We start from the raw sequence: 15,042 nt of genomic DNA on the forward strand, positions 1-15,042 counted from the left end.
GCAGCCTCCATATTCACCAATGCACCTCCACACTGAACTCTTCAATTCCTAACTTGGTAAACTGCAGATACTGCCACGCCTTAGTTGAAGCCGATACCCCAATTGATAACACCCATTGGCTATCTTCCCCATTTGTGTACAGTTATTCAACAATGCCTCTCGACAATTCTTGTAGGGAGATATTTCACGAGAAGCATTTCCATGCTTTGGTACACTTGTGAACTTTTGCTAAGCATGTAAGTAGCATGTAGACTTCACATGTGTGTTTCAAGACCAAGTTGAAGTGACCTCTTACCTTTTCCCGAGAGTTGAGCATGGCCTTCCTCTTATGTGTAGGCGCAGAAAAAGGGCTACCCAGGTCCCACAATTGGAGTCAAGGTAGCCGATGAAAACCGACGAGGTTTTACCAAGGAGAAACTGCAGCTTGGCAAGACCATCATCGGACTACAGTCGGGCACCAACAAAGGAGCATCTCAGGCTGGGATGACGCCATATGGTGCATCGAGGCAGATCCTGCCGGACGGCCGATGAACTGACTGGTCCGTCTTCCGTGCCCCTGACAACGGTGTACCAATCCATCTCCGCATCCATCTTTCTCCCGCACCATCGAATTTATGCAGAAAGTGTTCTCGTGCGATGCATCTTCCTTCGAAGTGTTGCCTGCAAGCGGCCAGACGCTTGCTGGTGGTATGTGCCAACTTCTGCAATAGTAGACGTGCATTTATTTCGGCCGGCGTGCTCTCCCGTCGTTTTTGGCTGGCCCTCTGTGGTTTCACACTGGCTCGTCACTGTGACAGATCTTCTTCCACTGGTGTTGTGCCTCACGGAGCCTTCATCCCTGGAACCTTCTTCTAGTTTGTTGCACCAGCCTCGTACAAGTTGCCGAACTCTTTCGTTTACTTTTTTCTGCCGTGTCAGTGTTTCTGAAGTATTGTCTTCTCCTTGATTTCTCGGGGAAGGCTTAGTAATGAAATTAGGATTTTGAAATTTAAAATAAGAAGGCATATTATTGACGTGTTGAGTATGTGTGTTAGCTTTTGCTGTTGCTTCATTGAAAATAAATGCTGAAAGCAGAGAGAGGCAAGCGTTGGTTTGTTCATAGATTGTTCTTTATTCTTCCAGACTTCAATAGCAAAAACACTACTATGCTATGCTGAACAAAATCATGTGCCTTCGGTTTGCATCACTGAACTGCATTTGACTAACAAGTTCACTTCAACTTGAAATACAAAGCATCAATAGTATCTGGGGGAGAGTCAAGAGGCTTTGGGCAGGGATAAACTTAATGAGTAGCCTAACGAGTCTACAAGTCTCCCTCGAAACGACATCCATGTGTTTCGAAAAAAAGGCACACATCAACTGCGCATGCCGAAATCGAAGCCCGCTAACGACGCGTAACAAAAGAACGTCTGTGCATAGTCATCAGAGGCGTGCTGAAAGAAGTTTACAATATCGACAAGGGGGATCCCAACACGAGTTGTTTGCATTGCATAGAACACACATACTTTTGCGCAGTAGCTCGCAAGGGAAGAAAGTGCGCAAACCGTGGGCCTTGATTACAATCTTCTTCATACAATAATTTACTCACACACACACATGCACATTGACTTCTCATTCTGTTTTATACCTAAAAGAAAAACAAAAAACACTGCATTCTGCTTTCAGGACGAGTCCAAGAAAATGAAATAAGACGCCAGCAATAGAGCTGACCATCCTTGGGAGCACCAACATCCCAGCAACAGTTAGCATTCTCAAAATAATTTAAAAAATGGAGCTATAACGAGCGAAAGCTGCAATCATGTTGGCACAACAGACAAATCATTCAGACACTGTCAACCTGAGTAGACTTGTATATACAGAGCACAAATGACAAGAGGGTCAGACAAACACAAAGGAACACGGTCTTGCATATCATTTCATTATGTACAGCAAGCTATATACAGATGTAAAAATAAGCTGCAGAAGAAGCTGAAGGTAAGGGAAGCGGCTGGGCCAAACTGGGGGCTCCGATCCATACGCACGAGGCTAGCATCTATCAAGGTGTGCTCAAGGCACAATGAGAACAGTGCCCAGACTCCAAGGGCATACACTGTCAGTTTTGCTAGGCCTTGCAAGGAACCAGGGGTCGCAGAGTGAATTTCCTCTCTAAGACGAGCTGGAAAGGGACCTTGGAAATCTATCTGTTAAGTGTGACAAAACCATAATCAATCTGCAGGAAATTAAATGGTGGTCCCCAAAGAATTGTTGAGCTCGTCTGAGAATTCAGTCTTAGCACAACTGTACTGATATCTTATTACATTACTTTTGGTGATAATTCCACTCTAGTACGATGTTGACACCCATCCGAATGAACCTACATGCATCTGCTGACTACATGGCATTCAGGGCCGCGATTTTTTAGTGATGCTTTCCACTTGATTCTATGCCACTCTCATCATGCACTGTTCACGGTCAGCTGATCCCACTGATAATTCGAGCGGGCAGAATGTCGCTAAGATTACTGATTAAGTGCGAAAAGAATACCGTTGGAACAGGCATTGCTACAAAATTGTGGCCCAGCCTTTCAACCTACTGCTGTACTAGAACTATGCAGCATGAAAATAATGAACCTATGAACTATTTTTTTCACTGTGCTGTTCTTGTGGTTTAGCCACTGGTACTCATTAAAGGAAAATGTACCTGAATGCCATGGATTGAGCAACGAAAAGCTAATATCATGTTTAATTCTCGTACACTGCCACCACCACAGAAAGGTGCCGGCTGAAACCCAGAGTGAGCACCATGCTTGGCTATGCCAAGCTCTTATCTTGTTTGGCGTGTATGGCACAAGCAAATTTGTTTGAGGCAGACCGTGTGATGCTTTTTCACGACTAAAAAAATTTTGTTAATGTTCGAGCATGTCACGATAACTGTATTTGCACTGCCAGTCAAACAAGTAAGTGTGCTTAAAATTTAACTCTGCAATACCCCTTGTATCATACACGATACAGACAAGTCAAAATCGGTATGAAGTCGCAATGTGAACTGATTGCACTGGTATGGTTGTATCTGAAGTGATAGCACTAGCACACCATGACAAAAACAGACGGAAAACCTTAGTGCCCTTCCAACTCTTCTAAAATGTGAAGTGTGCTAGGCAAAATTGTGGCACAATGTACAATATATGCTGGTGTTACAGGGTGTAAGACTTGAGCGCACAGCGCTTCCGTAAAGTGAAGATAAGGATAGATGCAGCTACTGCCATAAAGACACCCTCAAAACGTAGCTCCGCAGAAACTTTACACACAAGGACCCGCTTTTGAATACGTGAATTCGCACCATTCCCTATGCACTCGGAAATAGAAACTGCTGACAAAAATTCATAAAAACAAACGTGGTTGCCCAGCAACCAAAAAATCATGAGGGAAGCACCTCGGAAATGTGTCTGGTTTAACCCACAGGCAGGGTTGTTGTAACGTCGGCGACATGTCGGCAGTGACGCTCGGAGCCCTTGGCAAAGGCCCAAGCTGTCAGGATGACATCACAAAGCGTGTGCTTGTGCTCTGTTTGCCAAGCAAGTGCACACAAGGCTGTGTAGCAGTAGGGCAACACAACAATGACAAGCCAGAGCAGCGTGCAGTTTGCTTCTCTTCTAAGGTCTTTTGCATCAGTGCGCAATATAGTCGGGGCTTTTGCTAGCAAGACGACGACTAATGCTGGCCCGAGTACAGGCTTCATTCTTACAACAAAGTTGGGCCTACCTAGCCACACCAATAGGCAAGCTGCATATTTGTAAACAAATAGGACATTACGATGCACGGCATATAAAAGCACCTAGTCCGGTCCTACACGGATATAGGCAAAGAGAGGGGGGATAGAATTGGCTATCTGTCTCTCATTCGCTACGCACCACTCTGAATCTATACAACCGAGAACTTTGGCAAACCTGCCATCAAGTATCAATTTAGTATTTCAAGAAAACTTGTGCCAGTGGAGTTTGTGGTAACTGTGCTAATTAATTCAGTCCACGAGGTCATACGCACACGTCACTCCATGCGGACTGCCATCTCTGTTGGCTATGCCACAAGTGATAACGCCGCCATACAAAAACCTTTGCTGATGTTGTAAATCAGGAAGAACTGTGTTGCATGCAAACGATACTGGCAAAGTTCATGCAAGTTTTCTGCACTGACATCATATCACAGCGACAAAAGAAAAAAAAAAAATGAAGGTGCTTAGCACCCCGCGTGTTTCTCCACCTTACAGGCAGGACCAATGTGAAAGGGAACACTTAATTTACATCCAGACCATAAATTTTCTATGTTTCTTGCCAATAAATCCAAATACAATAAGGCCACTCCCATCAACAGGTAAGCTTCATGGCAAGCACTGGCAATGTCTGACATCGCATTTCTAAAGTAATCATTCACCAAGTAACAATAAGGAGTCCCTGTTCCCTTTCATACTGGACTACCCTGTATACATTTGTCGATTAACACGTCACTACGCAATGGTATTTGCCACCATGGAACCGTGCAACGCTGAATAACTTTCATGTTTGCTTTGGCAGCAGTTTTGCTCACTATGCATGAGCTTGCCTTTCTTCTCACCTGGTACCATTTACAAGTCATGGGATGCAGCTATATACTGTATTTTTGCGCATAACGCCCATGCCCCTAATTACAACAGCCCCCCCTAAACAAAAGGAGAAAAAATCCGTGCATATAACCCGCAGCAATAACTGCAAACAACAACGCTCAAACCTTTTCAAAAAGTCTCTATTCGCGGATGCATGACTCGTCCACGTCGTATCTTCGGGCAGCGGCTCTATTCCCCCTCCTCTTCAGTGATGCTGATAAAACTATATTCACACAACGGACGTGATCGTGAATGAATCAGTCACATGACATGTGATGTGAATCGGGATACCTTTCCAGCTAGCATTTACATAAAGTGCAGACAGAGCAGTCCTTGCAAGGGTAACGGCGACGGAGCTGAAAATCCCAACGTTCACCAATCTGGCTCTCTGCCACATCGCGAAGCGCTTCGCACAGACCGAGGGTACACTGTGGGAACAGGTGACATGATCACATTGTACGCATTCAATACAGATATTCAAATCATGATTTTTTCTTACGCCGTGTGCACTATTCGTCATAAAGGAAGCTTTGTTTTCCTTCCTCCATGATTCGCTAACTACTAAACTCAAAATGGTGACCCGTAAGGAGGAGATTGGGCAGCCATGAAGGAGGGGAGAAGGGAGCTTCAACGTGCAGGGGTGGCATTCCCTATGAGATAAAACTTTGAATGGCAGAGAACCTTGCTTTGAGGTGTGGCTTCACGGAAGCACACGCCGCACTGCCTTGAAGCCACACCTCCAGGCAAAATTTGCATATAACTAGGGCTGCCGTGAAGCCCCACCTCCAGGCAAAATTTGCATATAACTCACCCTGGACTTTACTGCTAAATGAAAGAAGTTTTGCGCGCGGGTTGTACATGCAAAAGTACGGTAGTTTAGCAAAACACACACCTGCATTTATCGTGCACAATACTGCAATGAATAGATGATGTCATGCTTGCACTGTCAGCAGATAAAAGCCATCCACTCACCAGGAAAATCACCGATTGTTGCCCTACTTGCATTTTTTGTTTTTCGTAAGCCTCCAAAGACTTCACTTTCAGTTCCATCCAGTAATTTGATGGATGAAGCTACACAAATTTGTGAATAGAGCAGCTAGCTGTCCTGCTGCGCAGAACACTGAAAACTGCAGCATTGTCGGCACTTCCAGTGCGCTCAGCCCAGGTGAAGCGTAGTGTGACGTAGTATACACAATGAATCGATGAAACGAGCGACACCTCATTGCGGAGAGCAGCGAGTCTGACAAAAATAAAAATAAAGAGAGCTCACATCTCCGTTTCTTTCTAGCCTACCACGTGGTGAAAAGTGAAATCAAAGTTTTCATGATATGGTGAATCAACCACGACGAACGCTCAACCACCCTGGACCTCCGAGTGCATGGGCGTCCCCAACACAAAACACCTGTGAGGTAATAACTACCCACAACATTGACACCGATGTCCATTGAGACCACGTGCACCCCCTTGGCAGTGAAGTGGTGTCTTCCGCACCCGTGTTGATGCGTGCAGCCCGCATGTGATAGAGGGCGTGGGAACGCAATCACTCCACAAGGACTGGCAAGTGTCACCTCCTCTGAGATAACTAGTGGCGGTGGCGCCAGCGTCTAAGAGTCAGTACATCACACCTTCTTGGCAGTAAAACAGTTTCTCCAAGACCACACGGCCATGGTGATGAAAGTGACTGTGAGTGTTCACCGCACAGCTGCAGCGTGCACCTCTACGCTGGCTTGGAAGGAGTTTCGCCTCCCCATGGTTGCTGGGTTCTTGGGAAGCCTAGTGATGGAAGGGTCTGGAAACTGCGTCAGCTGTTGCTGTGCAGGTGAGGAGGCCCGACTGCTGAGCGATGGCTGTGGTGCCGGTGGCGAGCGCCCCTTCTCCTTGCTCGTGAGTAGGGGCTCGAAATACTGTAGATGTTCGGAGTCTTCATGCGGCGTCATCGTGCTGTAGCCATGGTCGCTGTCACCGCCTGGCGGACGGCGGTACGCGGTGTTGACGCGATACGGTGACACTACCACCCGGTTGTCATAAGTACAGCCGGCTAGGCTGAGGTTGTGAGGTCCCACTGCAAGCAAGGCAATGTAAAATTGAAACGTGAAGTACAGAGCGACTTTGTGATGAGCGCTACAAATCTGCTCACCCGATTTTTTTACGTCCCACAGCTACATTCAAAGAATTAGAAATGCTGCGAATGAAAGCTAGACTGAATGAAAGCAGCCTCATTTGTGTCCACTGTGCACAGAGGCCTCTTTAAGGGATCTCCGATTATCACTGTCTTGAGTCAACGGATTCCATTCAATGCCTTAAAATTACCTGATCTCATCACACCATCTAGTTATTTGCTGCCCTCTAGTGCATTTCTCTTCCGCTGACATCCATTCTAATACTCTGCTAAGAGACCATTAGTTATCTGCTATATGCGGTATCATTACCCACCCAACTCTATTATACTTCTTAATCTCAACTAAAATAGTGCATATCTTTAGTATGTGCTCAAATTTAAGTGTACGAGTATTCTTACATTTCACTGTTGTGTTCCCTGCAACTGTGAAACAAAGTACACCCTTGTTCCCATTGACACCGTTACAGGGCATGGCACCACTAACTTGAAGAACAGATTAGCCATGCTTAAAAGTTTCCATTGCACTATGAAGGTGTCAAGTGATTCGTTTCAGCAGGCACCTCAAAGTATTCTGACAAACATAAGTTAAAGAAAGCTGTGCAATGTCACACATTGCAGAGAGGACTTTTGTCTGCCCAGGGCAGTCCAAGAGTGTTAAAAGCCTGTCAAGGATTTCAAAGAGTCTTCAGTCTGTGACTGCATAACACTGAACAGCCTAAACAGTATGCCATAACTGCCACCTATGCAGACATGTGCAGGTGAACAAATTCGTTTTTCGTGACACAGAGCACTATATGCTAGCGATGTTTGTAAATCCCAGTGTACATAATTAAAATTATCCTCTCTGTTTTGCTAAATCGCCACGGTTGTCTCCAGTCATTTTGCGTAATTTTAATGGGCCCTAGATTCAAGGAGGAGAACTCACCAGGACTGGGACTCGTGTGGAAGTCCGAGTCGTCAATGTCATGGAAAACCTGGCCGCCCTGAAGAGGTGCCGCTGGGTACGACAGGGCATACTGGCTCGACGAGCTCCGTGTAACACGATTCTTGTAGCAGTACACCAGGAAGGCAATCAGACAAAATGCTCCAATCATGCCACCTGCCACCGGTCCGAGCGGAGTGCTGCGGATGTACGGGAAATCTTCCTCGAGAGCACCTGCAAAGAAAGGGTGATAATCTATGTAAACTGGCCAGTGGACAGCTTGCAGCAAACAAGGACTAGCTGCTTGCACATTTCCGATAACTTCCCCCAACACAAACTTAGTTTTGACTGACTGATTGATATTTATAACTCAAATCAAATGCGAGCGTGGGAGAGATGCTATAGTAGAGGGCTCCGGATTAATGTTGACCATCTGGGTTTCGTTAACAGGCCCCTAAAATTAAGTACTTGTGTTTTTTTTTAATTTCGCCTCCCATCGAAATGTGGCTCCTGCAGCTGGGAGCAAATTTAGGGTTATTGAGTGCTGTTAGGAAAGCAGTTATCAACACTAGCAAACACAACTTTGCACAAGGTTGCATTTCTTGAATGTGTTTACACCAGGTGCCAGAGACTATTGCCAAATTAGGTACCTAAACCTGCTCAAGTACTGTGCCAAGCAGGGCCAATGAATGTTGGCCCAATGTGTGACCAGCATGCCCAATTTTGAACCAGCATGGCGTCCATGTTATTTCAAATCACCTTCACTGTAACCAGGTGGCATCAAAAGTAAGTAGATATACTACTTCAATCTCAAATAGCACAGTATGTGTGAGCCCATGTAGGCCCCCATATTGGGCCTCATTGGCTACACACTGGCCTACATTAGCCATACAAAACCACTAAGCTGTGCAGCATGCAACATAGGTGGATTCAAGAACCGAAGCCTTAAACAGATTTGCAATCTTTAATGTTGAAAACAGCGATCCTAACCGCAGTGCACAAGGAGTTGAACTTTTGTGGAATCTAGCTAGCACTCACAACTTTGTTTCAAGCCATAAAAATGGGAACCAAGAGGTCATGTGGTCCCAACCCTCACCAATTATCTCGTCTGCATAAGGCGTCCTGGCGCCCAAAACACCACCAAAGCACTTAGGCTGCTCGTGGCAGAAGGGTGTCTTCAGTGGTGTCTCCCCATCCATGTCAACAGAGCACCACTCACAGCCCAGCACGCCTGAACAATCCCTGCAAAATAGCAGACACAGCACCGCACTGATCGTCACACAAGATATACGATGAACGAGAAGAACAAGCGACCAGATTAAAAAAAAAATTTTTTTTTTTTTTAGTTACAACCATACCAAGTGACAAAATATGAAGCCCCTACACTTTCTGTGGCTTCATATTCTGTCAGTTGGTAAGGATATACAGTTAAACCTGGATATAACGAAATTGACAAATTCCCGAAAAACTTCGTTACAAAGAGGACTTCGTTATATGCAGGTTCGGCACGAAAATTCGAAAAAGAAACGCTTACCATAGTTACTCGATTCTAACGCACCCTCGATTGTAATGCGCATCCGTTTTCCGTGACCAAAAGAGAGGAAAAAAAAATCCTTTTACAGTAGCGCGCACCTCATGCTTTCATACAGAAATACAACTATCGTCAAGATTTACTCCCAATACACTAAAGTTGCGATGAACAAGAAAGTCCCAGTTTCGCCCGAAAGGCGAAGCATCGATTGCGACAGCAAATTAGCAGACAGCTATACAAAGTAAAGATAGTAGTTTTATCGGCCGTATAAACTTGTAAACATTTGCTGTTTAACTAAATTGGTAGACTAATGCCTAAGCACACATACTACAGCACATGGTCGAAGCTACGGGAGCTCGGCTCGAAGTGCGTAGGAGGCGGCCATATTGAAATGCCGATGGCAACATGGTAGCGCAAATTTAGGGTCGTACTCGATTCTAATGCGCAGGCAATTTTTGGACCGGTTTTATCGGAAAAAAGTGAGGGGGAAAGATCACACCCGTGGTGGCAAGATCACCGGGTCGAGGGATGCAGGCAAGCCTCGCGCATGCTCACACGCACGCACACGTGCGCTCGCTCTTGCCTCGCAGTTGCCGTGAATTCGAGCGCGCCAAGCGCGCCGCCGCTACTTCGCATTCCGTCATGGTGGAGAAGGTGCGTCCGGTTGCTGCTCGCACAAAAATGACAAAATTTGGGGCAAAATCTCTAGGTTGTCGGCAGGGAAAATTCGTTATTTCGAGGGGGTCTCCTGCTGCCACTTCGTTACGAAGAGGTCTCAAATACATGTGCTTCTATGGAGTGATGGCAGGGAACAGAAAAACTTCGTTATATCCAGGAATTCACTATATGGAGGTTCATTATTAGCAGGTTTAACTGTGTGACGGCATTTACGTTTCTTTTTGTACACTACCACCATGAACTGAAGTGGTTAGAAATGTATCAGAAGTTACTTTTGTGTGCAGTCATTCAACGGTGCCAGAAGTAATTGGGCGAACAAACTTTACCTTGTGTACACCATGAAGATGCACACAAAAAGAAGTTGCTGATGCATAACCATAGTGAGGAAAAAAAAAAGTATACAGTTGGGAGTTAGTTTCATGCTCAAATAAAAAGATGCACGTGGGTATCTTTCAGCCATGTCAAGAAAGTTGGGGCTCACTTTTCACTCATCCTCGAACTGCACTCGCTGTTGAAGCACTGCAGCAGCAAGTCGAAGTGGTAGCTCTCCAGCTTGGGCAGCTGCGGGGGCCTCGCAAAGCGTGGGCAGTTGCTACTCCTGAAATGCGACAGTGTGCAGCAACAAATCACAAACTGCACAAAGAGAAAACAGAAAAAAAAAAAAAACACTGCCATACTGAAATATTGCATACACAGTCCAACTCCATATGTTTTCTGTACATTTTATGGAGTTTCCAAATATTTTCCATTATTGTCTTAAGAAGAGGAAAACACATGGAATTACTGGACTGCATATGGAAACGCTTGAGCAGCCCAAAGAATGAAATGAATAATGAGAGACCTTTACTGCCACTACTCATGGCAACTTTACTTTACAGCAACTGTAGAATGCACTTTGGAATTTGAACTTGGATATATTGGCTGTGATGAAATTTTATTCCTCCTCCGATCAAGTGCCCCAAAATGCTTTGCTGTCGAAGGTACTACAGCTGTGTGAACACAAATTTGCATATTCATATTGTTATGTTGCAGAAATCGCATGTAAAGATGTATTCACAATATTCAGAAGAAAGGAAACGATACACAAGCACGATGGCTGCCTAGACCGATTTAACCTCGACACGCCAAATCTTTGGCTTCTGACTTTTGCGCCACTCTTGGTTGCGTTGTAACATAACCCCCCGCTGTCTTGGCGCTGTCTCGGCGCTAAGGCTTCAGCCGTCAGTGCACAACGTCATTGGGAACACGCGAGGTCCAGCGAAGCGATCTTGTAGTTGACATCCCCAAGCTGACGCAATGTCATGTGGGGGCCTGTATAGTGTGGCAGCAGCTTTTCAGACAAGCCGATGTGGCGACATGGTTTCTATAGGACAACGGAGCCAGGGCGAAATTGCTGAGGCGAAATCGTCGTTTTCTGACTTTGGCGCCACTCTTAGTTGCGCCGTAACAATATATTGGCTTGTCCATTTACTTCTTAACACCTTGTGAGCCATGAAGGTATTTTTAAGCAAGCAAACAAAGCAGGCAAAGGTAGAAAGCAATGTCTTGCAAGTGTGTGGGACCAGCGTGCAGGGAACATGCACGTACCTGTCTTCATTGTGTGCCAGGTCGCCAGTGCAGAGGTTCATCTGCAGAGGACACTCGCACGGGCACTCACAGTCACGCTGCTCCATGCGATGGCAGTTGAGGCAGAGCCTGTCAACCTGATTATCAGAAGAAAGAAAGCATGCAGCACATTGCAGCCACGGCTTCCACGATGCCATACAACAAACCATTCTCATATACAGTAAACGCCCATTAACAAGACCCTTGCGGAACCTCAAGATTTGGTCGAATTATCTGCAAGGTCTAATTAAAATAACAGTGGCAAAATGAACGGATTCAAATCTTTTTTTTACTGCTTGAAGTATTCTGCAATGTCTTTTTGCTTCTTCCTCTTGCAGCTCGAATCAACCAGCATGCAGCGAAGAGTGCCGAGATGTTTAAAGGCCTTCCCAGTGTTGGAATGTCATATTGCTCACGGTGTCATCATCGGTGGGTGACCCACGAACCTCAACACTTCGCGCTGACAAAATTATGAAAGAAGACAAAAGAAGTAGCGCCACCTGATCAATTTCTTGTTTCCAAGATTTTCGTAACCATTGCACACATAAGGGTGCGCCGGTTAAGGTCAGTGGGGGTTTAATTAACGTAAGTGGCATGATTGGTTGTTCAAACCAAATGAGTGTTCCTTCCATGGCAATGCATAGTGTTTTGCCATGACTTTTCAGTGCATTCACATTAGTCGAATTAACAAGTGTCGATCGTATTTTAATTTATTGTTGGTCTGCTTTGAACAAAAGGAAGAGTTCGGCAAGGCAGCTTTTTACTTTTTAAATCAGAAAGCAACTGACTTCACTTCACTAGAAAACAGTTTTGCAATGCAGCCAACTCTCATTAATTCAAACCCCTAGGAACTGCAGGTGTTTAACTGAATTATTGGAAGCTTCTGTTATTTAAAACTCAACAGGATATGGTCAGAATCAGAAATAAAGGACCGTCGGCATAAATTGAAATTCGAACAGGAAATAACTGACCAGAATGTTTTACACGCAATTACATGCACGTGCGACATGTAATCGCCCCGTAGCCGGTTTCTAAGCATCGTGTTTTGGAGTCTTAATTAAGGCACTGTTAAAAATGCAGTCAACCTGTAAATTGATTTTGGTATTGTTTGCGTTTGAATTTATAGTGCTAGTACATATATGCCCCAATGTTCGTGCCTGAACAGATGCACAAACAGAACAGATACGTGTAGACAGGTGTACGCCCCCCCCCCCCCCCCCCCCAGTACCTAATCCCTCTTCTTCTGCAACTGGTGCGATTCTGTAGCGGTACCTGCCAAAATACAGTATGGTCCACTGTTAAAGGGAACAAGCAGTTATTATTCTGCCACCGATTAATGCTGAGACATGGCATCAAGGCCAAGAGAGTAATTTTTTATGCGTCCAGTTGATTTTATCACACTTTTCTCCAATAAGGAAAAATGTTCCGAGCTATATTGGTTTTATTTGTATTGAGGTGTTTCCTCAGCTGATCGTACTGTACAATTGCACTGTTTGTAGCACAAGAATGGTCTTTCGCAAACCATTTTTTACAACATTCCTTTCACCTAAGAAGTTCAAGAAGGTGCGGAATATTGGAATCCTTGTTCTAAGTGGCCTCAAAAAGCACTAAAAACATAGCAGGGCTACCTATCTGAATTGACTGGTATAGAATTACCAGAGTTTGAATTGAGTGGTGGTCCAGTCAGTTTAGGAATTGGAGCAATTTCTGGAGCAGGAAAAAAGCTGTTTTGTAGCAATTTAGAAGCAGCCACATTAGCATCTTGTAGCAGTTCTGTAGCACAAAATTTTGCATTTTGCATCAGTTGGATTAGGAGAAAAGCAAGTGCATGACATATGGTGCAGCTTATTACTACTACACAATTTTTCAGTAGTACTTTAGAACAAATGGACACCAGCAAGACAGACTGACGCAGCCATTTAGCTCACGTGCCCAGAGCAGAAAACGTTGCAAACACAGTTTATTTGCCTATGTATAGACTACTGAGAATAGTTTTATGTAATAAGACATAATGCAAAAGAGACTAGAAATGCAGAAAAACAATTTTGTGCAACAATGCCCAGCCGCGGGCTCGAGGAGGCGACACTCGATGTGCTTAGTCGCGCAGTCCCAAGTGCCGATGCGCGAAATGCTAGCCGCGGGCTCGAGGAGTCGACGCTCGATGTGCTTAGTTGCGGAGTCCCAAGTGCCGAGGCGCAAAATGCCTAGCCGCGGGCCCGAGGATTCGACACTCGATGTGCTTAGTCGCGCAGTCCCAAGTGCCGATGCGCAAAATGCCTAGCTGCGGGATCGAGGAGTCGGCACTCGATGTGCGAAATGCCTAGCCGCGGGCTCGAGGAGTCGACGCTCGATGTGCTTAGTCGCGAATTGCGAAACATTGAGTGCTGAAAGGCTTAACTGCGTGTCCGATCGAGGATTCCGTGCGCGAAGCTTGGTCGCGAAGTCCGCATCGCCGATGCTCGGATTGCTTAGCCGCGGGTCTGTCCACAAACGAACGGATCGGCTACGCTACTGCGATGACCGCATAGCGCCCAAGGCAAAGGTGGCGCTTTGGTGCGCTTGGCGCAAGTTGCACTTGAGTGGGCGCAGCAGGGCGCAGATGAGTAGAATTGTAGCAAAATGGCGCAAATGGCCCAGTTTGACCACCACTGCGAGTTACCATGAGCCCGCTGTACTTGTGCACCAGCTGCAACTCATTAGCATTCAAATACAGCCCCGAATCAAGCAACTAACGGTTCGACATTTAGAAGGCGATGCTACTACTAACCATGCTGCACGGGCAGAAAGCCCTGACAGTGTCACACGTGTGGTTGACGATGCCCAGGAAGGCGTTGGTTCCAGGGATGGCAGTGATCTGGAAAAGGTAAAAACACAATGGCAGCGTTACGATTAAACATACTTTTAAATACGGAGTGTGGGAAATGGGTCGGGAAAATGGCAGTTATACTATGTATCGTAGCTTAGCCACAGTGTCATTTGTGGATGCAAATTATTTTTGCCAATTCTGTTGAGTAGTGGCAAGGAAAAAAAAAAAAAAAGGGAACTGAGCTGTAGGTCAAATGATCCCGCTGTTCATACAATGACACTTCACTACAGACTGCACAGTACACTGCTACACATGACCATAATTTTACTAGACGCTACCATGTCTGATGGTTCATTCAACATGCTGCGTTCTATCAGCAATGGTGAGGCAGTAGTCTTGCTTTCCTTCTTCATAATGTCTGCAGCCAATTAACTTGTACGTGTGATTTGGGCCGGTGATTCAAATCTTGTCAAGAAAAAAAAAAAAAGAGAAAGGGGGGGGGGGGGCGACATTATTGGACTGTATATACTAGGTTGGAATTTCACTACTTCAACCATTGTCAACTGAATAATAACAGCGATTTGCAGTGCCTCTTCTTGATAACACTATAAATTTTGCAATGTACTGACTATTCATACTGGTACAGTTCGTATTGTGAAAAACGGGAGCATTTTTCCAATGCTATGCGATACAAGTCTAGTGTATGACATAACCAGTTGCTTCAGACCTGCCTTTCTTGTACTTGCAATGTTGCTAGCATAATT

The 15,042-nt window shown here is 45.4% G+C and overlaps 2 protein-coding genes across 4 annotated transcripts in view; one reads left to right on the plus strand and one right to left on the minus strand.

Annotated features, from left to right (window-relative positions):
- The window catches only part of LOC119433079 (muscle-specific protein 20), a 62,716-nt gene extending 61,632 nt beyond the window's left edge, over window positions 1–1,084 (plus strand). For both annotated transcript variants that reach the window (XM_049659180.1, XM_037700223.2), the window contains exon 6: window positions 337–1,084. In XM_049659180.1, the coding sequence (XP_049515137.1) occupies window positions 337–531 (195 nt within the window). In that variant the 3' untranslated portion in view covers window positions 532–1,084. The remainder of the gene's footprint in view (window positions 1–336) is intronic.
- LOC119433078 (VWFA and cache domain-containing protein 1) overlaps window positions 933–15,042 on the minus strand; it is a 73,321-nt gene continuing 59,211 nt past the window's right edge. The window contains exons 23-29 of one of the 2 annotated variants that reach the window (XR_007464458.1): window positions 14,240–14,326; window positions 11,455–11,570; window positions 10,349–10,465; window positions 8,755–8,900; window positions 7,662–7,892; window positions 5,401–6,679; window positions 933–5,354 (exon numbers count right to left, since the gene is read on the minus strand). Coding sequence is in view for 1 of the 2 variants with exons in the window: in XM_037700221.2 (XP_037556149.1) it covers window positions 6,309–6,679; window positions 7,662–7,892; window positions 8,755–8,900; window positions 10,349–10,465; window positions 11,455–11,570; window positions 14,240–14,326 (1,068 nt within the window). In the remaining variant the exon portion in view is untranslated. Of the gene's footprint in view, window positions 6,680–7,661; window positions 7,893–8,754; window positions 8,901–10,348; window positions 10,466–11,454; window positions 11,571–14,239; window positions 14,327–15,042 lie in introns of both variants that reach the window. The other variant, XM_037700221.2, reaches the window with a different exon arrangement.

Source organism: Dermacentor silvarum, chromosome 11, assembly GCF_013339745.2.
Source record: "Dermacentor silvarum isolate Dsil-2018 chromosome 11, BIME_Dsil_1.4, whole genome shotgun sequence".
In the NCBI taxonomy this organism is placed as follows: Eukaryota; Metazoa; Arthropoda; class Arachnida; order Ixodida; family Ixodidae; genus Dermacentor; species Dermacentor silvarum.